This window comes from Perca flavescens, chromosome 10, assembly GCF_004354835.1.
Source record: "Perca flavescens isolate YP-PL-M2 chromosome 10, PFLA_1.0, whole genome shotgun sequence".
In the NCBI taxonomy this organism is placed as follows: domain Eukaryota; kingdom Metazoa; phylum Chordata; class Actinopteri; order Perciformes; family Percidae; genus Perca; species Perca flavescens.
The window spans coordinates 9423445-9450605 of NC_041340.1; the positions used below are offsets into that span (position 1 = coordinate 9423445).

A 27161-nucleotide genomic window follows, 5' to 3' on the forward strand; every position below is an offset into this window, starting at 1 on the left:
TGTTAAAGAATAAAATATACAGGAAAGTTTAGAATAGGAATTAATTACATGACTTCAACATCTCAGCCCCATATGCAATGTATTTGGCATTAAAAATATGGAACTAGAAGCTGTTTAGTATTTTTTACTCACACATTAAGATGTTTATATCCAACCAGTATGTAAGCAAGTTTATTTAAAAGCTATTTTGTGAAAATACATAAAAATATTTTTTTTTCAATAAACTTTTTTTTGAGATTTTCTTAGAAAAAAAAAGGACAATTTCACATCTTAATGCAGATGATATCAAGTGTGCTCGAAAATCCTGTTTGGCGGTGGTGGCTACAGAAACAGTATGTTTTTGACGACATCTTTCCTTGATGCACACACACCCACGCTCTTCACTCACACACCCCTGCGCGCGCACACACACACACACACACATACACACCAACAGTTGAGATGACTGAAACTCTGACTCCTAGAAGCAGCCGTTGGCGTCAATCAAGCTCTCGTTTCTGTCTCAGTCCAGACCAGACAGTGAGATAGGAAAGCATGGTGTCATCAGTTTAGAAAAAAAGAGGCTCCCTTTTATATTCCGAGATGTAATTCCACTCAGAGAGAGAGGTGTTTTATACGGTGAGAAATAGAGACAGAGAGCAACAATACAAGTCTTTGTGAGACACAAAATGTAGCCTCCATCTCCTACCTTTCCTTTTTCACCAGACAGAGACAGAAAAAGCGCCGGAACAGAAGGAGGGCAGAAGAGGACAGAAAAAAATCGCTCTATATAAACCATTGTAAGGCACTCAGAAGTTTCTCATTGATCAGGACAGATCTGTCAGGCTGACGTTTAATCCCATGTCAGGTCTCACATAAGGGACAGCATGGACAGCTTTAGGAAACTCTGGAGTCATCACCCGACCATTCTCCCCAGTACTCCCAGTGACGGAAAGTCTTGCTTTGTTCCTCATGGCGTCCCCAAATGTCATCTAAACACATGGAAGTCACGTGTACACGCAGACACAAGCAATCACAGACATTAACACATTCACAGCCACAAGAATCCATACACAAACAAGGAAGCAACATGTTAGGTTAGAGTATATCCACAACTGTAAGCTTAAAAGATTATAAATGTTCAAAACATGACAATGTAGATGAGAACTAAATATGATATCCATGGGTAACACAATGTGAGATTCAAATGATCATATAAAGACTTATGCATGGTCATTGCAAGCATTATTGTTGAAATGTGTTACTAGGACAGAGGTATTATCAAGCATGGCCATCAACAGTCATACATGAAAATGGTTTCAAATAGCAAGGAAACTTAAATGGACAAACACAGTTTTAATTTTTAAAAAGGGGAATATCTCTCTCTCTCTCAATAAATCATAAATCACCAGTACATACGATCCTTTGGCCAACCTCTTCATTCACTAACACTGAAGGATGGAAAGGATGGAGCCAAAAAAGCGTGCATTTGGGGGGAATTTATGAAAACCTCGTTCCCTACCCCCTAAATTTTTACACTTTCGATCCCATATACGTTGTAACCTTCCTTATAAGTTGCAAAATTCTGTGAATTCTGCGAGGAAGTTGGGTTAATATTCTGTGCATTCTTTGCCACCTTCATTCGTTTCGCCTCGGCTCGGGACTTGTAACAGAACTCAATCAAGGCCACCAGCATGGCCAAACCGAGTCCTCCGACCAGAATGTAGAAGACCCCAGCCACGTTGCTCAGGCTGAGGGCGCTCGTCTTCTCCTGCGAAATGCACACGAGACAGAGGTCAGTGGCAGGGCAAGGGTGAAAAGTTGAAAGATTTAAAAATGTACATGAATAAAACAATCACATCCACAACAAAAACTAAAAATGCACACAAATGCACCACTATACCTAATAACAATAATACATTATTCGACAGCCAATAATATCTAAAAAGCACAGAAAATAACAAGACATAACACACAGGTGCTTTTTTTATTTTGGGTAAATTTAAAGCAATGTGGGTAAGGTTAGTACTATAATCATAATGAAATGCAGCAGCAGTTTGTGTGCAGTGCATATAAAGTCTATGTGTTGTGGATCTACATCCGAAATTTGTACTGTACAAGGACCATTTACATGGGTTGCCCATTACAAAGGGCTAAGCTGTTACAAACGTGCTCAAAGACCTTACTTATAGACAGAGACAAGAAGGAAGACAGCTTACTAATAAACCAATTGGGGTCTGACACATAGAGTACAGTGAGTTTTCTTTAGCATATAAAACACCCATGTATTCATTTAAGGTGGATGCCAAATGGATACATAGGGCTCTACCTTTTCAAAGTGGTGCACAATATGTGTGTGTGTGTGTGTGTGTGTGTGTGTGTGTGTGTGTGTGTGTGTGTGTGTGTGTGTGTGTGTGTGTAGAAAGTGACAACATGGCAGCCATAGACAACACAGTTACAGTTACATATTTTAAAGTTTGGAGTATTTAACTGACAAGACAGAGGTGAGTATCAATTATCAAGGAAAAGAAACAAGTGCCAACTGAGGAAAGAGAATCACTCAGAACAAAATGCTTCATTTTTTTCACACAGATCATTTCATTAATAATTGATGTCTGTGATTTTATGGAGCTTTACAGTGGGAAAAAGGTAGGTGAAGGAGCAGTTGGCTATTTTAATTTATTTATTTTTTTTAGAAATGGTGGATTTCTCATAATTTGTGAGATATTTAAAGTGATAAGAGTGAGAGGTAACTGTTGTCTGTGAAATCAGTGTGAACTTCAATAATAACACACTAAGATCAACACGAGGCCACGCAAAAAAACAACAACACAAGACTCACACAGTACTACACAGTGAAAGACAGTGATACAAATACAACAGAGGACATTTAACACCATTGGACACCCTTAATAGATGGTCCAGAGATTAGCCAATCACTGTCAGATTTCAGTATTCAGTGCTGTGAGCATTTCCTTTGTGTAGCTGCGTCCAAATTTTTAAATTAATAAATATCTCATGAAAGCTTTTTTGTAAGAAAAAAGCTTTCCATTTCATTTGTCATTGGATATTGGGGAGCTGGAAAGAGGATTTAATGGGTCATTTTGATAAAAGAGTGCACATTTCAAGAATGACATTACATGCATTACTGTATTATAAAATAATATAAATGGTATTAATCATTAGTAGGTCTGCAGGCATTAGTAAATTACATCTTACCAAGGCATCTCATGCTTTGTTTGTGCATTTGCTTGAAATGATTTATCATTACTTTAAATGGGGTCATTCCCTCTAATAATTATGAGTGTGCTTGAATCACATAGAACCTGCAGCGACTAACCTTACTTCCAGAGTCCTTGGCTCCACATTCACCCTTATCGTACCACCATTTGTTTTTCAGCTTGTCTAAGACTCCTTGCTCACTGAGTTTCAATACCGCAAGGTTTACTGGCGTTCTTCACGTGGAAAATAACATAAATAACATTATCAATGTTATTTTATGTTATTATTACATTTACACTGATTAAACTTTTTTTTTCTGTCTTTGATTCTCTTTCTTACATTTCTTTCTCTTCTTTCCGTTGCAGTGGCGATAGACGTTGATGCGCCATTTGGCCTAAGCAAAAGCGAGTTTTGCAGAGCCAAATGTGCATTAACGTATCGCCTGAAGTAAGCAGCAAGGGCAACAGATAAACTGTATGTCCAAGTACAGTGAGCCAATGGGAAGAGGCCAAGCTACTGAACTCGTGCTACATGTCTTGCACTTTCTTTAGAGACCTGATTGTCAGTACGTGCTGATGATTCACGTTGCTGAGGCTTGCTAGCTTTGCAGCTGATTCAGCAGGTGACTGGCCTGCTGTCAGTGTGGATAGGGATCCTGTGCTGGTTTGCTGCTTACTTTTGGGAGTTGCAATGAGTTACCCATCACTTTGCTCACTGGGGCTGACCTTGGAATCACCTCCCCCGCTGCCGCACTCTCCTTTGTCGTACCACCATTTGTTTTTCAATTTGTCCAACAGGCCTTGCTCATTCAGTTTTAGTACTGCGAGGTTAACCGCATTTCTTGAAACGATAAAACATACTTGTAAGACAGGGTGAGCCACTTATCAATTGTCTGTCTATCACTCCCTCATTTTAGAGATTAAAAAATAGATTTATGTCTATTGTCCCCCCCACCCCTCTCTCATGGCATTTGGGTAGTTATATCACAAAATAGCTATCTTATATAATCAGGATCAAATGTGAGTGTAACATGAATGTTTGTCAAAGGTGGCAGAGCTTAGCCGTAACACAACAGAGAGGACAGAGTGCTAAGACTAGGGGGACTAGTGGCTACAGCAACGTACTCACATCCACAACATACATATAACAGTGTCTGGCAAGTGACTCCACTAAAAGAGAGACAGCAAAACAGCAGTAATGGGGAAAAAATGGTTAGACCTCATGGAAATATGTCAAAACATGCAACATTCCCTCAATAAATCACCATCTAACCCAACTACCCATTAAATTATCTATGTGTTTAGGGATGGAGGGAGTTTTTAGTGCAACTGATCCAATTGAGGGGCACATTGAGTAAAAGGCTATTGCTCAAAATCCAAATGGCTTCAATTATCAACATTAGACAATGCATATTAAATACATATTGAAACCCAAGCAGTGCCACAATTTAGACATTGTATACAATTTTTGTTACTTCCAATTTTTTTCCACAAAGGAAATGTTCATTAAGTCATTACATAAAACAAGTGTACTGCAAGGGTTTAGCAAAAACACATTAAGTAAATACACATTTAACTTTACATTCCTAAAATATCTTATCATGAACATACAAACTAATCAACCATTCAAAGTTAATCCATTGAGAAAAAGAGCAAAACGACAAGGCAAAATGTTAAGCATATAGAAACATGGAAAAACACATAAGCTAGGACAGTACTAGACAGAAAGACTGTAGGAGAGCAATCTAAATTTAGATTAATGGGTGAAGCAATAGAAAAGGTTCAGATTAAGATTCAAAATCTTATTAATAAGAGTAACTAATTAGAATAGGTATTAAAAACCCTGCTGAAATCCAGCCTGGATCAGAAGAAAGAGTCTCAATATACTCTGTAAGTCATTAATAATAGTAATTTGGAAAATTATTGCATCAAATTAGTCAATTATTTAAAAAAAAATGACTAAACATTTTTTTTGCAATTTATCGACTTAAAATAAATTGCAATGGTTTTAAAGAATTTGAAGGGGAAGGGGCGTTACCTCATCTCCTTATACAAACCAGAGACAAATAAGCAAAGCTACATCAGGGTAGGTGGGATACTATAACAACATTGGACACATTGTTATACTATTCCACCCACCTTAATGAGGATCCTTTCGGCGTGGCGATCCCGTAGCCTTTGGAGTCCAGGTTGCCTCCCACCTTCATGGTGTCGCAGGGTTTTCGCTGCTCGATGTACTCATTCATGGTGGACTCCAGCAGGTAGGCATACTTCCCCTTGGACTTGCGGACCCTCAGAACCCCTTCAGCTGTGGTTTTCACAAACACAGAGGGCTCCGCACTGCGCATGTATGTCCACATTTTGTCAAAGAGGGCAATTTTTGAGCGCTGTTTTAGAAAAAATAAAAATGGAAGAAGCACCTTTTGTTAATACAATAAGTTTATGAACGCTTCCAGACACATTATTACTTCCACGAAACATTGCATGTAATGCTGATACGATTTTTGTTACTGAATCAAAGCTTAAAATGACAATTATTATATTAATTTATTTGAGGTAGGTAAGATTTTTCTTTTTTTTTTCATGAAAATTACTAGATTGCTTTGCCAGGTGCAGATTTCTGGCCCCCAAAACTTAATTTTCAGTCCATGTTATGGGACAAAACCTTGCTACCTACTAAAATTTCAATATTGTCCTTCAAGGAAGATTTAATTTCCTGCACCATTTTCAGAAGAGGAGCATGGTTCACTGAGAAGTGAAGTAAGTTGCATTTAAAAATCAAAAGCTAAAACCTTGTTTCCACAGGTGTAGAATACAAAGAGAAGATCTCTTACCCTGAAAAACTCTTTAGTAGAGCCAGAGTCCAGAGTCCCATAGGCTATTTCGGTCTGTTTTGCAAGGTCCTCTGCACTTTCAATGGGAGAGACCATCCTCTCAACAGTTAGGAAAGCAGCCAGGTTAGCGGTGTAGGAGGAGATGATGATTAAAGTGAAGAACCACCAAACTCCACCAACAATGCGCCCAGACAGAGATCTATTGAAAATAACAGATAAAGAAATATTCACTTGTGTTTATCATTCAAGCACTGTTTTAACAAATCATTCAGTATCAACAAAAGATTCTGCAGTAAGTGAATGTGATTTCATTGAAATTTCATGTGTTAAAAAAGAAAGGTTTCTAGAGGGATATTTTGAAGCAAGTGAAGTGATTTACTGAATTACTACAAAAGACAGATATTGTCAGATTTGTACTATTATTTTAACAAAAAAGGTCAAAAAGGTTCAAAGTATGATGTCCCAGTTGGAGAAATAAACTAACATAATAAAACACTAACACTATTGACTGATCTAAAGTCATGCTGACACCCGTCACATCATCAGGAAGAGATGTAGAAGACACGTTGATTCATCCCTTTGGAATTCATGACTCTAACTTTACTTATAAGTGTCTGCTCTCACAAGTTATTAAATCTATACATATAAAAGTTTATCCGACCCTGATGTTGATTAGGAGACAGACCGGACCTACAGGATGTGTAAGAAAAATAATACAAAATAAAAGAGGGATATGATATAATTTTTTAGCCACTGATGAATAAATAATTGCACAGCAGGACGGCTCCTACCACCACTGACACTGCGTGACACTGGCCCAATGAGGTTGTAAAGCTCATTGCCAACCAGCAAACAACAGTGTTATTTGAATGAGAGCATTTTTTATAAATCTAAAGATTCTCTCAAGAAATGAGCACAATGTCAAAGTTGATCATCCTCTTTGTCCATTGATTCTAGTCCATCAAATAGATACGGATACTTTACTCTGGACTTTTAATTGGTGGACCAACTAGTCTCACATTGCCAGACCTATCTCCACAGCGCTGCAGAGGAAGGTTTGGCTAGTTTTAAATGAAGCTATCTGTTCACACAATACAGTAGCGTGAGCTATTTAAATTAGCTGGATACATGGTTTAACATAATTTGCTCTAACCAGTGTATCGCTATGTGTATTTTCTCCATAGCAAATCCCCACCAACCAGTCCCAAAACGTCCCAGTGAGAGAGTATCTGCCGTAAATATATTCTTTGTAAATCTTTACAATCATTCCCCAAAAGAACCAAGCAGATTTTTTCAGACAAACCAAATTTTCCCTAACTTGCCATTTTCAGCCTGTAACACTGCACAGAGGTTCCGGTTAATGTTGCTCGATGTAACCGGAGTTTAAAGTTAACTCAAAGAAAGTGAAAAGTGAGGGACACTCGGCGTAACTTCCTGCGGCACCGGAACTCATTCATAAATGAACCGTCATCAATATACTGTAGAACATGGACCAACAGACTGCTAAAAACACATTTGCAAAATTATAGTTGGCAATGAACTCTGTAAGCAGTTACTGTGGAGTGAGAAAAAGCCCACTTACATTCCAAGTTATAAATGCATAAAGTCACCAGTTACTTCTGGTTGATTAAACTGAGAAAAATCCGCAGTCGTCGATTTGTCTGACCTACCTAGGTGATATGTCACAGCCTTGGCGCATGAACGCTCCGAGGGAGAACCACAGGCTGTTGAATATGCCAAACTCGTTTGTCGACTCATTGGTCTGGATCTGCCCGTCCTCATACTCTTCAGTGTGCCACTCATACGGGCTGAAGCGGCTGACGAGGAACAGCACCACGCTCACACCGATATAGGCAAAAACAATACACATCCAGATCTCGTAGGCCAGCGGGTCCAAGAAAGAAAAGACTCCTGGTTTGGATTTCTGAGGCTTCTTTATCATGATAGAGATTCCCAGAGACATGAAGGGTTTGGAGAAGTCAATCACCTCTTCTCGTACCAGAGTGATGGTCAGAGGAGCCACTGCAATGTCTGCTTTCTATCCACAACAAAGACAAAATAGAATACCGGATAAAGTGGCTTATGGTGTTAATTTAGGACGTTAGTTACATCCTATTTAAGACAACTCACCCCATAAACTAACTCTCCAACCATCCCGTTCCAGATTTTGGTCTCTGCATCTCTGGCGCCATATTTCCCATCTGACACTATTTTCAGTTGATATTTGAAGCCGCAGTGCTTCGCTATCTCCGCAGCTAGATCTACACAGTAACCCTCGTAGCGCTCATTGTCTACAAAAAGGTCAGCGTTCTTTTTCAGCATTACATATGGAGCTTCCTGAAGGACAGAGACAAAAACACCACTCAGCACAAGAGGATTGAATTACAACGTTAAAAGCAGCTTCAATAACAAGAGATTTCACATCAGGCTGACAGGTCATTATTGATACAAGAGAGCACTGGTCTAAAACAAAGCACATACTTGTAGCAAGAAATTAGAGGCCTGGTGTTATTCTGGTTGTTAATGTGAAGATAAGATTGACACAGAAGAGGTGTGCTACAACAGAAAAAACTATCCTCTCCTTAATGGACAACGTGAAATTCAAAATACTAAATTATTGAGGTTATCCTTGGCATTGAAAATGTGGCCCCATACGTTGGTTTAGGAGCTGACTGTTTCTCCAGCTACTTAACATCAGAAGGGTGACACTGAAAAGACAATTTAAACCGTTTATGCTGCAATCATATATTATGATATTTACCAAGATGGTGGTGACAATAACTGTTTTGTTTTCCATTCCTGTTGTGTCATTTGCAAAGACATCAGATTTAGTGACAGCCATTCTGTCAACTTCATTCCAGTATCCAATCTGTTGATAGAAAAAGCAGTAATATTCATGAAACGTGAATGGTTAATCTTGAGCGCTAGTGTAAGATTGCGGCTTCACATAATCTGATCCTCAAATTCAAACCATCCACAAGATAAAAAAAAACTATTAAATTAAATATGTATTCAACTTCATTTCTAAAGAAGGGGTCCATCCAGATGCTTACCTTTACAGGACCATTAGTCTTTAATTCCATTATGTTCACTGAGTAGTTGACTCTCTTGCCATGTTGATCAAACTGGATGTTTCCTGTCAGGCCTTCCACACGCACCTTAGAGATAGAAAACTGAACCGTTACAATATGGCATCTTCACTACTACTGCTTTTTCACATGAAAACAGCGTCTGTATGTGTTATGTATAATGTATTATACTGCATTCTGATTGAAACAGGTAGTTGGATGTGAGTTAATGTGGATGGAAACATTTAAGCCTTGGAGAAGTCTCTGAACCTATTGGCTATAAGGCACAGTGGACATGGGTGTTGTGTTATTCTCTTCTCTTCTACAAAGTTAGTGCCATGATCCTAAATTATTATAAATGGGGTTTCATGTCGAACATAAAGAAACTAGTGCTGTCCAGATTGGAGATGAGATCGCAGCGTGTGTTGAGAAAAAAATATTTTCCATCTTTTTTCTTATTTGGCAGCCAAATTAAATAACAAAAGGGCCCATGCAGGAAGGACCATATGTAGGATTGACTGTATCCTGTGGAGTTTTCTTGTAAGCACAGTTATGTTTAAATGCAGTGTTTCTAACCAAAACACATTGGGTGTATCTTTGAGGCCTGACAAACATGTTAAATTAATTGTATTTCTTATAAAACATGTGTATAAAGCATGGGCTTCTCATCTGACATGTTTTACACAGACATGGCACTGATGTGTTTTATCTGGGTGTTTTGTTTAGGGCTGCTATAGCTGCAGGCACCAGGCTTTTGCCATAGAAAGCTCTCTTGCACCTCAGGGACCTGTGCTTGCATCCAGAGGGCAGAATGGTGAAATGGCGGTTGAGTGGGTATGTGTTGTCCTGGGCTATTGTGGTTGCAATGCGTGAGATGGCCTTGAAATTGAGCTCTGGGAGATAGCTACATCCTTAAAAACACTTTGACTTCACTTTGGCTGTCAGGCTTCATTTCTCAGCAGGAGTTAAGCTAATGTTGTCTTGATTCAAAGCTCAGAGGACACTCTGTGGGTAGACCTTTGTTTCTCCGTAAGTATATCTGTGTGTGTCTACACAAATGATGAAAACATCAGTCTTTAGTCAATCTCTGTGAAGCACTTTCTGTGGGTGTTTTGTGCATTTTCGAAGGGAGATCTGCTGTTACCACGGCAACAAGTCTTCACCAACAAAAGGATGTGTGTATGTGCAATGTGTTACCTGTTTCAGTGCTCGCTCGATCTCAACTCCTTGAGCCCAGGGAACAGCAGGATTGGCCAGGCAGTCACCATTGTTGGCCCTCCTGGTGAATTCAATTTGCTGTTTGTGCAGGTAGCGAAAGGCCTCCGTCATCACCTGCACGGCGTCGTAGGTCAATGCTGATGTATACTAGAGCAAGACAATGGGAAAAAGATGTTGGCAACGGGATTGTCAGAGAGGTAGGAATCCCTCAGCCTAACCCTAACTACTAACCATAATTTCAACTCTCTCCCAACCCTGATATAACTTTTATTAATGTGCGATAGACTTTAGTTCTGCACTGGATGACATGTTCTTTCATTACATAATGTAAATGGAAACTGTAGTTCATTTTGAGTCAAACCAATATGTGTTCTGCCACCATAACTACTAACAAGAGCTACAAATCCACCGCTGAAAATAGTCCATTAAAACACAAACACTAAACTAAATTTGCTAAAATTGTTTACAATAGCACAAATCTATAGGGGTCAAGGACATAGTTTATTTTTGTCACTTGTTATTGGTGGACAGATTTCCCAACAACTTTACTTCCATTTCAGCAAAAAGAGCAGATCTGTGGGGTTTCAATTAGCAGGAATGAGATGCTTTGCTTCATTGCAAATTACTTTGTGACTTGTCTCAACAGCATCTGTGCATCTAAATATTATTCTGCGATGGTTTAAGGCAAACTGCAAAGGAAGTGTCAGGTCTGTGCCTCAAACCATGGGTCTTGAACACAGCCTCACCTCATCAATTTTTTAGGGAAGAATAATTAGTTGACAAATGAGGCTAAGGTTGAGCCATAAATTCAACTATCGCACAAATGGGGATGACCAACATGAGCTTAAAAAAAGTATCCTCCTCTGAAGTTCTAAACACACGCACAAACCACACCACCTGCTCATTATCCTCACTGGTATTTAAGCATCTTGTCCCAATTAGAGTGCATATTATATGTTTGGTGGTCTTTTTTTTATTGTTTCTGCTGTATCTATGGTCTGTGCTGTTCTGAGCTGCAAATGTCAGAGTGATTTTTCACCCAGACTTGAACCACTTGGAGCAACCTGGCTGTGTGGCAATAAAACAGAGCTTGAACTTTGACAATTGTGCTGAAGGAAGGTGGGAGAATATTTTTGGCCATGGCAGATATTTCAAATGTGAGTAGTTCACAGAGACAAAGAGTGGGAGGTGAATTTAGTTCTGAGAAAGCTAATACTATTAGTTACATCAAATGCTAGTATAGGCAGTAAATAGAATAAATCACCTTCATGATTCAATATCATAACATCCTGTTTTTGCATGCATATGAAAGTATATCATTTTTATTAAACATGATAGCACTTAGCTAATGGGGCAATGTATGTGCTGTTGTATAACAGTGCACAATAATCTTTATTTATAGATGTGTTTAATAATGCACAGTGTGTATGTGGCTGTAAAGTTGGGTGATGCAGATGGAGACAGCATAATTTATTTACATTAAAGCTTATTATTACATTAAATTGCTTACAAAGACATCCCTGCAAATATGCTTAAACTCACCCTTATTTTACTGTCGGCGCCAGGATACTCCTTTTCTTCTAGGGCCTCCCATCTCTGGTCAAACTTGGACACCAAAGGATCTTCAAAATCAACTATCTGAAAGCCTGACACATTTGCACCTCCATACTGGATTTTCGATAGATCCCCATCAATGAAACCCTGGAAACAAAAATTGAGACCCAGATGTTTCTGTGCTCTTTATACAAGGCATTTTAGACACGTATAAAGTGAAAACACAATTCTTGAACAAACATAGACGTTGTGTAAACTTACCAGATTGGCTATAATGTAGTGGTAGCCTTTAACATGTCTGCCAATTGTGATGACCTGCAGGGTTATGGGACACACAAATTATAAGCTCCCACTGGAATAAAGAAATAAGTCTTGGGCAAACAAAATAGCATAATAAAAGTATCTGAAAGAATACCCAATTTTGTCTTTCATAATACAGTTTTAAAATGACTCACCATGTGATTAATTGCTATTTCAAAGCTTTTTCATCTCTGTTATTTTGGAAAACTTTCATTGTAAATCCTTAAGGAGTTTGACAACCAGAGAGAAGACAATCATACATATAATAATAGTTATATCCAAACTACACAAATCTACCATTATATTTAGACATTATAATTTGTCACTCACAGCCCTAACATAGCTGACACTCCTGGCCATTATAATGGAATGAAAAAAACTGTGGCGTTCACAAATACTGCCACACAGAGATATACAATTCCACATACACTTCCCTTATCGTTAGAGCAGAAAAGCAGAAAATAACTCAGCTATGTACCATTTTTGTATCTCACATAAATAAGACACCTGAAACTAATCCTGCTGCTTGACTGGAACCTCCGTTTGTCAGGGCTGTTACTTGAAGCAGATTTGAATAATAACGTCTAGTTTCTCCTGCTGTACGTAAATGTCTTTGACAGGAAGCAAGAAATTTCCACCTGAACGGATTCTGTTTTTCCTAGATAAACAGAAGCCGAGGCTGCAGGCATTGATTTCATTCAGCATTCGGTTAAACAGATGTTGGCATGCTTTAAATGCTAATCAATAAGCCTCTCTCCTGGGTAAAAGGTGGAGTAAATATAGCCTGTTTATGTGCATCTGTTTTGCCTTTAATTGCAGTTTTGTTTACAGCCTAAATGAACAATTAGTGTGATTGTTGTGGTGCCTTTCTAAATCTGCTTGGCTGCCGGGTCCATGTGACAATGTTGTTTTTCTAAGTGCTGTATCAAATGCAGATATTTTGGCTGAATATCACTTTTGTCCCACTGGAGTAATTAAAGGACAATAGGATTGTTAGCAATTACTGCATTCCCTTGTTTAAAAACTACTGCCGATAATTTGCTAGTGTTATTTACACTTTTCCATTTTTTCTATTCTATTCTCACATTGTAAGATATTTTTATTTTCCTTTATTCTTGGCTTCAAATTAAATATAGTGACCAGATACAAAAAAGAGTGTACCAATGCAATGCACTAATTGTGTAAAATCAAGCTTTATTTTTCTGTAGTACTGTATGTACTGTAGTTAGTAAAAGTCTTGTTTTGGTTTGTCTGTTGGCTTGACTGAGTTGTGATTTACCTAATATACTTGGTCTGGTACAATATGACCAGTAGCTTATGGTGGCTAAAGTTAGCTAATGTTAGCAAACTTTAGGTAGATATTGCTGTGTAATTAATAAGTCAGTTTGCTGACTTTTCTCCACTACTCTCTAACATCCTGTGCATTTCCATTGTGGCAACATTGGCTACTATTCAACAATAGTTACTCTCACTTTCAGGTGAGTCCCAATTGAGAACCAGTTGACACAGTGGCCCAATCCCAAAGTGAGCCCTGAGGACTAAGGACTAAAGACTCACAGACTTAATTGATCTCAGGTGCTAAGTGAGTGAGTGTGTGAGGCCACATGGGCTCAAATAGGTATAAATGGGATTGGGACAGCACTTCACACGAGATCACATGTTACCTTGGCGACGTTTAATAAAAAAAATGTTGCTGACACTTGCCGGTTTGGGAATTTTCATTTTAAGTTTGTTGCTTTCCACACGGCCAAGGCACAGGAGACGGCTGCGTGATTCCACATTATTTCAAGCTCTTGTTTTACAAGCTGGAAAACAGGTTGGTCTGTTCCGTGGCCGTGTGTCATGCTGTTGTTTACCTTTGTAATTTCCGGATTTCCATACGGTCTCCGCGGTAAACGTCACAACGCTTTGAACTGTGGGTAATTCCCTTTGGTGAAGTCTGCATCGATGCAGACTCACGGAAAGGGCTCGGTAAGTGTGTACTCAAACCCTCACGCCCTTTGAAATTCGACATTGGGACAACCCTAAGCCCTTACGAATTTCGCGAGAACGCGCACCAAAGTCCGTGAGTCTGTGAGTCTGGACTTTGGGATTGGGCCAGTCAGTAGATTGTGTTGCCCAATATAGGTGTTTTAATGCAACACTGAAAACACAAATGAAGAAATTATAAAGAAAACTAAAAGGAATCAACAAAACCCACATCATACTTAGCCTATATACTCATATCTTTAAAATATCATTGGATTTAGCACATTGGTGACATTTCAGATCGACGAAATGCTTCAGCAAAACCTAATAAAACTTCCCAGGTAAGCGAGTCAGACCTCTTTAACAAAAAATAATCATAACTAAATTATCCTTGTTTAGGATTAGGAACTTGTTTTGGTGGAACGTGCACTTCCAAAAGTTGTTTTTGTAATGCAACAGAAAACTCCGATTCGACAGACTAGTCTAGCTAGCTGTCTCGATTTAACCTGCCGAGATCTGAGGAGTGGTTACCCATAGTCCTCATAAATTGACCAAAGTTTAAAAATCCAACACAAAGAAAGTGGAAGGTGACGGAAAATTAGGGACATCCGGCGGCATTTCAGGCGGCACATTAACAATCCCGGAAATGAAACGTCATCGATATAGACTGGCAGCTAACAGCAACAGAAGCTTGTGTTGTCAGCAGTGTACATACTGTATATGGAACCAAAACCATATCTTAAAAAAGTAGTGCATGTCATATTGTGTAGCAAACAGGGGCACGCTGTTAGATGCTGAGATGATCAAAAGAAGATGGAGTAAGCCAACAGGCAGCCTGCAAACTATTAATCCCTCCATTGTCTCCCTCCATGTCTCTGATAGTAAAGAGAAGATCATAAGAAAAGAAGATAGTATCTTCCTTGTGTTTCTGTCAACGCAGAGGCCTGCCTCACCCAGTGTTAACCGCAATCTTAAATTTCAACACCAAATCCAGAAGCCACATAAATGTTGAATGAAAAGTTGGAAGAAGACAAACTGGAGCTGACCAACCAACGGCAGTCAGACTCCTGAGAGAAGACACTGTAAGTGCATTACTTGTTCCAACAGCTGAAAACATGGCAGCAGCATCCCATATTCCTTTACCTGAATCCCAGTACACCTAACGTTATCAAAGAAAGACAACACAACAACACCACACCCCCTGTGCTAAAACTGTTGGTTTGGACAACAAGTCTGTCCAAATCATGTCAAGATAACACTAGTGCAGGTTTTCAATGGATTCCTGCATTTATTTAAGTTTGCTTTCATAGTTCATCAGGTTAAAATATTTAAAGATGTTACAGAATGTTTTTTGTTGTGGTACAGCGGTGTATAGAACCCTCTTCACTATACCTGCTCCATGATGTCTTTCACTTTGTCCTGTTCACAGTCCAGGATCACTCTCCTTTCTTTCTTGTTCTCCAAATCTTGGAACAGAGAGCGGTAGGCCTCATCCTTCTTCTCGTCTTTCAGGTTTCCCACATTGATGGCTGTCACTTGCCACTTCCTCTCTGCTGCTGTGTCCAAAACAACCTGCAGCGTCGTAAGCCCTGAGGACGGAAAGAAAGTGAAATTAAAACATTATTCATGCTCTCTGTCTGACTGATTTATCCATGCCATTGTTTGCTACTGAGGACTTTTGGAGAACTATTGAGGTTTTCAGAGATGTCCTGCTGACAAATGGGACCAAAAACATTGTATCACATTGGAAAGGTAGGAATAAAGAATACATTATACATTTTGTTTTTGCACAGTTTGTCTCTTTGTTGTCTCTTTCAGCTCAAGTTATGCATTTAATTTTGGTTTTCCTGAAACCAGCTTTCCGAATTTGGTTGTATATGATTTTCTGTGGGCTTGTTGTAAAGTCACATCCATACAAACTTCAGAAGTAGCCACTAGGAAGGAAAGTCATGAGAGCAAAAACCAATGGCAGAAGCAGAAAGAAATCTGAAAATAAACTCATAACAATTGTATGAGACGAGATTTATTCAAAACCATGGGTAAATCTTTCACTTCAGACTATCACTGTCTGCTTATTCAACCCCTGTGGAGGTTTTACAGAGACGCAAGGCCTTATGTAAGAGCTCATCAAGATGAGTCACAGGGGTTCTGGTATGAACCTGACCAACATGTGGGAGGAAAGTGTGTCTAACAACACGCTTGACTGCATCAATACCAAAAGTTTTATGTTGCTGATTTATGTTTAAACACGTTTTTCTTTTCAATCTTTTAAACAATTTAGTCTAGACAAAAACAATCTCTACTAAATGTCCATTTAAAATAACTATGTAACTTTGAAATGTTTCTTTAACGGTGTAATATTTCATCTGATAATCACAAATGACCTGTAACAGCAAACAAGATGCTATATTTATTTTATTTTTTTTTTAATGTCTTTAAGGTCAGATTTTTTCGGCAGGTAAACGGCGCCACAGTCACACATTCTGACCAGTCACAGATTTCGGCGTAACACCGGAAAAGCCTGTGTTAGTGTATCCAGCCAGGGAAAAGGGTAGCAGGAGATCTCTTTATATAGGCCTAATTGTTTTTAAATTTAATTTTAGAAGTTATCTGTTGTGGCTATGGCTGATTCTGGGGCAGTGCCATCGCAGAAAAAAAAATTATTAAATGAAGAACAACTAAAAGCTAAAAGGGAAAGTGATCGACAATGGGTAAAAAACCTGAGTCAATCTCGGTCTGAGTTTTAGCAGATGGAGACAATTACAGGATTGTAAATGATTCAAAATGGACCCCGAATTGGCCCTCAGGTATGTAATTTGTCTATTTTATTCATGAATTAACTTTACAGTGCGCAATTTGGTTGCACGTCAGTAGCCTACATGAAATGACATCCCCCGTCCATTTAGCACCCGGTTTTGATTCATTTTCAGTCAGTGTTTATGTTGGCCTACTATTTTCTTCTTCCTTGTCCCCCTGTACTTGTGTAAAGTGTCCTTAGGTTTCATGAAATGCGCTATGTAAATCTAAGTTATTATTATTACGTTTTTACAACAAACTCTTAATGCTTTGGCTCGTGACACAGTGACAGTGATACCCGGTTTAGCTTATGATACATCCAAAGTAAGCTAAGTTACTGTATGCAACACTTGAAATGCAATGATGCATCTGTAATGTATTCTCTTATTGTAAATTAATGATTTTCTGTCTGAGCAAAACATTCATTGCAACTATATGACCTCCCGTTAACGCTAACTCAGTAATACAGCACCGTAAATAAAAGACCTCTATGACAGCAGGCGTGGTAAAAACACTTGCTCTTTTGTCCAAAGTGGCCGCTAGAATCAACACAAACTGAAAGTTACATGTAGCCACTTGAAGCTTTTCACCGTATCACACAGCCTTTATTAGATGAAGTTTCCTCAGTTGTCATGGACATGGTCCATCACTGTAGCTCCATCACTTTTCGTTCTTCTGAGGACTAAAAAGTCAATAATGAACTGTCAAGCTCAATGTTTAAGCCAATATGGAGGAAAAGTCCTAAAAGTGCTCAGAATTATCAAAAGTTTGAACATCTACTGTTCCATGACAGCTGAGGAAACTTCCAGAACAAGTGAGCACATATACCTTGAGTGGAGATAGTTTTGACAGTTGTTTCCAAGAAAAATAATTAACCATTCAAGCTCAATTTAATGGATGTTGCTTCCCTTTCCCAACCTTTCGCTTGGTCTTTAGGGAAGGTATAGATAACCATGTGGTGTCCTCCATCCCGCTATCATCCCTCACTGGCTTCCCACCAGTGAAAATGGTCTAAATGTGTTTGGTTGAAGCACTCAGCCTGGCTGGAGGCAGCTTACCTCGGTTTGTTGTAGAAGTGGGTGAGTGTTAATAAAACAATCTTTACATCAATACTATCCTATGTGCTTGCCTGTTTCATTCTTTACCCCATTAAACGTAGCACCTTTCCATCAATCTGTGTGCAGTCTGTTAGAGGCAAAGACCACAGTCTCCATTTGAACTTATATTCCTATCACACTCTCTATCTAGTTTCCCAGCTGAATCTCTGCAGATATTGATCCCTGGTCTGCAGAGGGCAGTTTGAAAGCAGTTTGATAAAAATGGTTGAGTGCGGGGTGAATTACAGATGTAATCAATTTAATGTGACGCAGTGGTGATTTTATGATGGTGGGGAGGAAATGGAGGCTTGCAGTTTTATCTGAATTAACTATACATCACAATTACAGTAATGTCATTATGCTGTGGATACATTTGACTATTTCATCAATGCTTATTACAAGAGATAATTAAAAATCATAGTGATTTACAGAGAAGATAAAGCAAGGACAAAAGAAATTGTTAGCCTAAAGGGTAAATCTGCAATAATGGTGGTTCAGGTTAAATGATAATTCTACATGATGAGTGTCTTTGAACTGTATGTGAGAGCGGGTCTGTCCTTGAATCATGCATGTCACACATGTAAAATGTGTCTCTATCTGTTTAAACATGATTGTAAATGTCTTATTATACAATTTTGATATTTTCTCACATTTTAAATGGTATATGTATTATTTTTTGAAAAAGCTCTGATGCCTAAATTAATATAATTATGTGTGTATTATTTACAAAGTAGCAGCTTCTCCTACTTAGAGCAAGAGAGTAATGTTTACTGTAATGTTGGAAAAGTCCTGATTTAATAAATATGTATATTGATCAAAATACAAATGAACATATATAATATATTTTATAGTATAATCTACTCACATTGTGCAATTTCAAATATACAAAATAAGTTAAAATAACAAAATGCATAACTTCACCTGCAGCCCCAGAGCCAAGCTAACACATCTCAGACGACTCAGAAGTCTCTGCATGTGCACACAGAAACAAACCTTAACTCTGGGTAAGACTGCCATATAAGCCAACTCCTACAATGTAGTAATACATTACTGCCCATGGTTTATATGGAAATGGACTGGAGTTAGTTTGGCTCAACGGATTAACATTGCTGGGAAAAAGCCTGACATCCAGGGCGTATCTCATGTGCTGGATGTCCCTACCTTGCTTGCTATCTCCGCTATCGTGTTTTAGCGCCAACCAGGACGGTTGTGATTGGTTTAAAGAAATAAAAACAAGCCAGAGCGTTTTATCCCCTATCCCAGACTAGACAGGCGTTGTAGCCAAACCATACTTCATTGCTGACACAGCGCTTTGGAGAGAGGTCTGGCAATGCAAGACTAGACTGGAATGGACTGAATTATATAATACAACAGTTTAAATTGGTGTCTTCAGTGAGTTAATAATATCCACAACATCATTAAAAGGTCAGTTCACCACTGCTTACACACTTCTAATTGGCTTTCTTTCTCCAATCTGCTGCACATCAGTCTACTCCAGATATTATATATCTATGTATCTGTACAGTGGATCTTGTGATATAATAAAGAATAATATACAGTAACATCTTTGTTGCTGCTCCAAATCAAGAACTCAAGAAGATACTTGGCTCCACTGATTTCCTCTGCAGTTCACAGACTGCTTTATAATGCATATTCTATATTATGCCATCCATTCAAACATATATGTGCCAAACAATGCACTGGAGAGTAAAGATGTTATGTGACTTCACACTTATCACTAAGTTGCCCTGGATTTAAAAGGTCAGGTGAGAATTAGGAGACATGAACTGTTCAAAATAGAATTTCTGTTATTCAGAAATTTGATAAAACATAGAGGTAATCACAACTGTGATGTTGTAGTAATAGTAAACCATAACTTCCTTTGAGAGAGTGAGAAGATGATCTCTTCATTTCGAGTGATCGCACATGAAGCCTTGACTGTGAAAGCTGAACTTCATGCGCATTGACCAACAACATCTCAATGAGTTTATGTATGTGCCTGCATGAGAAGATGCATAGTATGATGCAAAACTATTCAAATGAGGCAAGAAAAGGCTCATAAATAATGCATAGAGGAAAGCAATTCAATACGTACAATTACAGCTCCATATTAGCTATAATCTCTTTGCTTCATCCACCGTGGTATAGGTCCAACATCCTTCCACAGGTATACAGTACATGTCAACTTAATGCATAATACCAAATGAAGCACTGCTTAAATCAATTGGTAAGTGGTTATATGCTCTGTTTGAAAGATATGACAGCAGACAGGCACTGCAATAAGAGAAAAAATCAGCAAATGGCAATTTCCTTAGGAAGAAGGAAAAGGGCATTCATCCTCTCATGGATGGGCATGACTTTTTTAATTCTTTGAATTTGTTAAATAATATGATGACAGGTCATCATAGTGATGGACAAAAAAAAAAGAAAAATGAAAAAAACCAGCTATTGGGCTTTTCAAATTGAGTGATGTGTGATAAATGTTAGCCCAATATTCACTCTTCTTTTGGCTCTGTTTCACTTCCACTACCTCTGAGGGAAATATCCACCTTTTTATCTGCTACATGTTCAACTGCGTTCACCAGCTAGGGCCGAGCACCAGCTGGACAGCAATAACTAAAGCCATAACCACAGCAAAACAAAATGGCTAAAGACACAGCAAACAGTGTGGCCACCCACAAGCTTGGCTTTCCTTAAAAAGCTCTTTATAGAGCTAAGGGTAACTTCAGCATTAGATGAGTTAGTAACTACTAGGGAACCACAACACTTACCTAAAGTTAGGGAAAGATCAAGGCTATGGTTAAAAGACAAAGTTTTAAATTGCAAGTCAGTAAGAGGTCTCCAGCTCACTACTTCAAAGGCACACTACTTCCTCCATAGGCAATACGCATTGACATTGGATGTAAATCTAACACAGTTCCTAAGGTTACTGGGCTGCTTTTATAGGAATGGTGATTAAAGACCCAGGTTGTAAAAGAAAAACTATTGCCTTTTCTTCCTTTCCCTTGTTTCTTCATTTCCTATTAATCCAAGAGGCGGTACTATAATATTAAATATTTAGTAAGAAAATGCATTTATAAAAGTCTTACTGACAACAGTTGGCAATGGTAGTCCTGGTTCATAGTCTTAATGTGCTAATAGAATTCATCACAACCAGTGGCAACGCTATAGCATTGTCTCCCGCTCAGTCACTTACAATCCCTCTCTTTCTTTCTCTCTCTCTGTCTCTCTCCACAATCCAGTTGCCATGGGAATGAGTGGATCACACTGACCTAATTAGACAGCCATGCCATGATGAAATATGCACAACAGGCCCTTATACTGTAGCCATCGCTGACGTACAGTATAGAGGCAAGTCAGAGCTAGCATTAGCATGAGGACAATCTAAAACAGCAGGTTGGAACCTGTCCTCTGATTTAGGAGAGGGGCAGTATTTGGTTCTGCTGTCAGAACAAGGATGACTGGGAAGATTAGCAATGGATTCTGGCAGAAGAGCATGTGGAAAGAGATGAGAGGGAGGGTACAGCATAACAGAAATACTGTCGTTAGATCCAGCATGTGCATGTCAGGCGAAAATGTGCAGTGGGAGACTTTAAGTGATGTGATACGGGAAGTTAGAGATAACAGAGAACATAAAATGCACTAAATCCCTCCTAAGCCACTGGCACTATACTGTATTCAACCCAAACACTAGTGTATAGAAATTAGTGACCACACGTCATATTACTCTCAGTGTATTAGTTAAATGTTCTGGTAAGCCATCTTTGGACATTCGTGAAGTATCATTCAAAACCTTCAAAGTGCTTTTTGGAAGTGATTCCCACACTCCTGCTTTTAGTGTGCAGAAAATAAAAAATAATGAATGATTTATCTTCTATAATGACAAGTAAAAAAGGGGGCTTAGGACGTGTAACCTGAAAGCCGAACATCCCTATCAGAGAGAAAAAAGGAACTCTTGATAGTGTTATTCCACTGAAACTGGATAATATTGAGGTCTTAATTCTCTTCTTTCATTGAACTCTATCTGTAGAAGAGATGTCTTTTTCATCGTGGGAGAAAATGAGTAACATGCAAACAGCAAAGAGAGATAAAGCACAAGCAGCAGTCATGTGTTTCCGTTATTGTTTTTACACTTCACACATGGCTTTCCATGTTGTGTGATATTTAGACACTAGATGTGAGTGGTAAGGCTGATAAAGCATGATTCAGATGGCGAAGAAAATCATCTGCTTAAATTAAAATGTCTGCTAAATTAAAATTTCCAGACTTAATATCAGTGTGGAATTGAAAAAAATCACTGATGAAAGATATTGAAGAATAAATGGAAATATATATATATATATATATATATATATATATATATATATATATATATATATATATATATATATATATATATATATATATATATATATATATATATATATATATATATATATATATATATATATGTATATATATATATATATATATATATATATATATATATATATATATAGATTTGAATATGAAGTAAATCTGGATATTACATTTTCAGGGTGGACAATTGTTTTCATCTTGCACACAATCAGTCCATGGTCTTATCCAGGATCGCTATTACAGGTGCACAGGCTGAACATAGAGACACTCTTACTTCTGATTTATGATTTTGCTTTACTTAAATATGCAGACTGATAAATAACGACTGACCAGATAATCATCAATTTAAATTGCTGTGTGTGTGTGTGTGTGTGTGTGTGTGTGTGTGTGTGTGTGTGTGTCTAGTATATTTAGCGTGAGAGTATCTGTCTCCTCACTAAAAAGAGCCATTTACCCTTAGGCCAACAGTACAAGACTGGGTAGCTCCCAGGTGTGAATGTGAGTTTACTGTGTGAATGTGAAGCAGTTCAAAGCTGAAAAAGAACTTAAACTCAATGCTCAACAAACCATATATAGAATAGACAATAACAAATTGTTCAATATCAGAGTACGTGTTCAGCTCTCCTAACTTCAGGAGGTTTTAAGATTATCCTCTGACACTGCTGCATAATATTCAACAACTAACTGTCTGCATAATTACATACAGAAAGTACATGTATCTTCTGTCTACCACTGTAATGGCCAGCTATGAAGCCAGATGCAACTTTCTATTACTCAGTGTTAATATCAGCAAACACATAATGCAAACAAATCACACCTCTATGTGGGATGAGTGTGGAAGTGCCTGACTGCCTCCCCTCCCCTCGATATTTCGGAAAATAGACTCTCACAAACATGAGGTGCTATAGTTGATTCTTTGTGACAAGCTATTTGGCAGGCAAAAAAAAATGCCTTTTACCTGTATTTACCGATGCTGCGTTACATGTATACAGTGTGTTACAGGTGTTAGTGCTGAAATAAGCAGTTTGACCGGTGCCTGTTTTGTAAAGAGACACATTCACATTGTTTAAGCAAAGGGCAATGGACAATGTCATGTTAAAATGGAAAACATTTAATTTTCAATCAAGCTCTAAATATGCCTGCTCTAAATATGTAGCTAAAGCCCCATACTGTATGTATTCCATTAGACTATGCCTCCCAGTCCAACTTCCAATGGAAACACATCAAAACACGAAAACAGGTAATTCCATTATGCCAACAATGGTGGCAACTTTTGGGAAAACAGATCTGGAAAGATGCTATCAAAAGAGAAATAATGAGGTCTTACTGGTCTGACTTACCTCGATCACTGTCGTACAGGTAGGCAAACTTGTCCCACTTGTAGTACTCGATTAGGCTGAGGAGGGGCCCCTTGATATCAGGTCTCATCTGGATGATAAACTGCTGATTCCCATCCAGAGGGAAGCTGGGCGTAATAAAGGAGACATGGAGCGTCCCACAAAATGACGTGATGGTGTTGACAGACTTTTTGTCGTAGAATCCGAAAATGGCGTACACTCCTCTTGAGAACTGTGAACAGACTGAAGCAGAGGAAAAAGGTTTGTTAAGGTGTGTTGCATGATGTTTAGCACACATACTTTAAATCTTGATGTCTAGTGGGTAAAGGGTCTCTCTGTAGTTTTTCTTTCATGCCAGGAATTATCTGGTCAGAACAATGACATTTTTCCTTTTTGAAACCAACTCTTCCGACATTTATTGCCAATGCTTTCACAGCTCTCGGCCATAACTCATAAGAATGTATATATCCAAGACCTTTATTACAATCCTTTAGTGCACATTAAGGCCCCACACAACTGTTAAGGGTTGCCTCTTTATGTTTCTCTTTCAGCTGATTAATGGATAGCTTTCCATAAGCTCTGCCAGGGGAGTGCTTGTATTTAATAGTAAAAGATCCACTGTATGCCAGTCACTTTGTGAAACTTTCATGAGTTGTCCTATGTCTTTTTGATACAGTGGGAATAAGCAATGTTGAGTATGTCATGCATTCACCATAACAGCACATTAATTATTAATATGGGATAGCCATCTGTGTTGATATTCTGTAATGGCGCTGTCTTCTGTTTGATTTTTGCTCAGGCAGAAAACTATTGCAAGCTCCTCCTATAAGATGTGATATATGTGAGATATGTGGCAGGGCAGATATGCTACAGTGCACAGCTTCACCGTCACCTATTCGCAGTATACTGTATGTGTCCAAGGTAGATTTTATACTATTCTTTATGCATCTTTTTCGGAGGCCATTAGATCTAAATGAACATCTTTGTTAGGATCCATTTAGGGTATGCAAACAGCATTTATGATGACTCTGTGTGTTTGCACCAGATTATTTGTATTACGTCCTTATCTTGTTGACTCTGCAAAATCACCTTTGTTCAATAATTCATGACCCATGCTCAGGTACATACGGCACAGTACCTTTTCTAACCTCAAACATTCATTATGCACCGACCAGAAAATGGCACTTTGCACTGAAGATAAACATGAATACTGAATTTCTAAGTAATCCTGAGGTTGCAGGCTGTTCCTCTAACATTGTACCAGGGTCAGCAGGTTGGCATGTTGCTTGTAAATGTGTATTGATCAAATGTAAGTTAATCAGGCTTATTGACCTGGACATATGTGTTCTCCAATGTAATTAATCAAATGAGTCATTTCCTTTTCCACAATACTGGGATGACTTGCTGACGAAGGGAACTGGAGTCCATACATCATCTATTAGCTATAGTAGCTTGGTGTAAGTACTGTAGGCATGCTGCCACTTCTGCAGTGACTGTGGCAGCTATCATTGATGAATTGAAACATGCTGGGTAAGAGGAAAGAGTGACTGCTGTGGTCTTAGCAACATGGGAATGAAGGAATGTTACCAACATATAGACAGTACATGTTATGTTAAGAGGGAAAGTTTTGGAAAGGTTTATTTAATGCTTTGCTTTAATGTTTCACACATACACAGAGAGTACTTTTTACAGCCACTTTATACTGTTAAGCACCAAGCAGCTTCATTAGTGAAGTTTGGGTTGAAATTAACAGCAGCTCATTAAAAATTGTCCCTGGTGACTGAATCAAGCTGCCTGCAGTTTTGGGGCTTCATCTATTCTCAAACTTAGTCCCTGCTGAGCAAGACAGACTCACTTGGACCATAAAGATCTTAAATCTAACTGAAAACCAATTCCTTCTGTCTCCACTAGAGTGTGAGGTTGGAGGAAATATTCCAGGCACCCACGGTTCCTGAAGTAAAAGTCCAATTTATTTTTTATGGTACAGTAGGTGCCTGACTTAAACAGCTCTGATGGACATGCAGCAACTTATTTATCAATATAAAGATAAGTAGTGTGTTAGAATGAAATATTAATTATGTTTTGCTGGTTATACATAATTTGCAGCCACACTAATTGTACCATCCCGTGAGCCAAAATGTTTAAAGGAGTGATAGAATGATTATATAGGGTATTTTACACTGTTCCTTAAGGTCTCCTAATGGGGTATGTAACATTGGTTGGGCTGAAAATTGCCCAAATGCTATTTCATTAGGCCTATTAACTACCCTGTGAATATGGCTCTATTTGGAACAAGAGCTTTTCTTCCAAATATGGTATGCTCATGAATATTCAGAATGAGCTACGCGCTGATTGGTTTGAGCAAACTACATAGAAACACATGGGAGACGGAACACAACCAGACGGTCGTTGGTTGGCCTACCGAGTTAATAGATTTGGTCACCGGTTCGCGTGCCCTCGGCGGCGGGGGGGGTGATCGCGTTTAACTTTACATATCTATCAAGATAACATTACGTGTATTTGTATGTGATATAGGCCTAATACTTTCCCCTTGGTAATGTAGCATATGAATTTCCATGAACACAATTCTAAAATGCACGAGACATAAAGGCTTCTGCTATCGGTTGATAACTCAAACTTGCCGAGAACCTAGACACCCGTTTGATTACATGACTCATGCATTAGGCACGGTTACGGTCTTGTTCAGTAGTCTGGTGCACAGTCTACTGGTGAAAGCCTACCTATCACGTAACAAACATTTAACTTAACATAACTACTAAGATAAAATGACGTGCATTTGTATGTGATATCCATCGATAATGTAATCTATTAATTTGTACACAATCATCTAAGATGCACGAGAAATAAAGGCTTCTGCTATCGGTTGATAAGTCAAACTTGCCGAGAACCTAGACACCCGTTTGAATATAGACTCGTGCAGTACCCTCGGTTACGGTCCTTACGGTCTCGTTCAGTAGCCTGGTGCGCGGTCTCCTTGTGACAGCCTAGCCTAGCTACCACGTAGCAACATTCACTTCTCTAACATTTAACTTAACATAACTACCAAGATAACATGACGTGTATTTGTATGTGATGTACTGTACTTCCCCATCGATAATGTGTGAATTGCCGTGAACACAATCCTCTAAGATGCACCAGAAACAAGGCTCGGTTAATAACTCAAACTTGCCAAGGACCAAGACACCGCTTGATTACATTAGAGTCGAGCGGCCGGCCGGTTGCACGGTTACATTAGAGTCGAGCGGGCCAGCCGGTTGCACGGTTACATTAGAATCGAGCGGCCGGCCGGTTGCACGGTTACATTAGAGTCGAGCGGCCGGCCGGTTGCACAGTTACATTCGGTCTCGTTCGGCATAGGGTCTAGGCATTAGTAGCTCATTTCCTGATTGATTCTACCACCACCACTCCA

At 38.7% G+C, this 27161-nt stretch overlaps 1 protein-coding gene across 2 annotated transcripts in view; it reads right to left on the bottom strand.

Annotated features, from left to right (window-relative positions):
- Window positions 1–240: 240 nt before the first annotated feature.
- gria2b (glutamate receptor, ionotropic, AMPA 2b) overlaps window positions 241–27161 on the bottom strand; it is a 53824-nt gene continuing 26903 nt past the window's right edge. The window contains exons 3-16 of one of the 2 annotated variants that reach the window (XM_028588666.1): window positions 23735–23974; window positions 15535–15731; window positions 12136–12189; window positions 11863–12021; window positions 10300–10467; window positions 9088–9192; window positions 8796–8903; window positions 8165–8371; window positions 7705–8072; window positions 6035–6233; window positions 5340–5587; window positions 3320–3434; window positions 1616–1750; window positions 241–971 (exon numbers count right to left, since the gene is read on the bottom strand). In XM_028588666.1, the coding sequence (XP_028444467.1) occupies window positions 807–971; window positions 1616–1750; window positions 3320–3434; window positions 5340–5587; window positions 6035–6233; window positions 7705–8072; window positions 8165–8371; window positions 8796–8903; window positions 9088–9192; window positions 10300–10467; window positions 11863–12021; window positions 12136–12189; window positions 15535–15731; window positions 23735–23974 (2468 nt within the window). In that variant the 3' untranslated portion in view covers window positions 241–806. Of the gene's footprint in view, window positions 972–1615; window positions 1751–3319; window positions 3435–3926; window positions 4042–5339; window positions 5588–6034; window positions 6234–7704; window positions 8073–8164; window positions 8372–8795; window positions 8904–9087; window positions 9193–10299; window positions 10468–11862; window positions 12022–12135; window positions 12190–15534; window positions 15732–23734; window positions 23975–27161 lie in introns of both variants that reach the window. The other variant, XM_028588665.1, reaches the window with a different exon arrangement.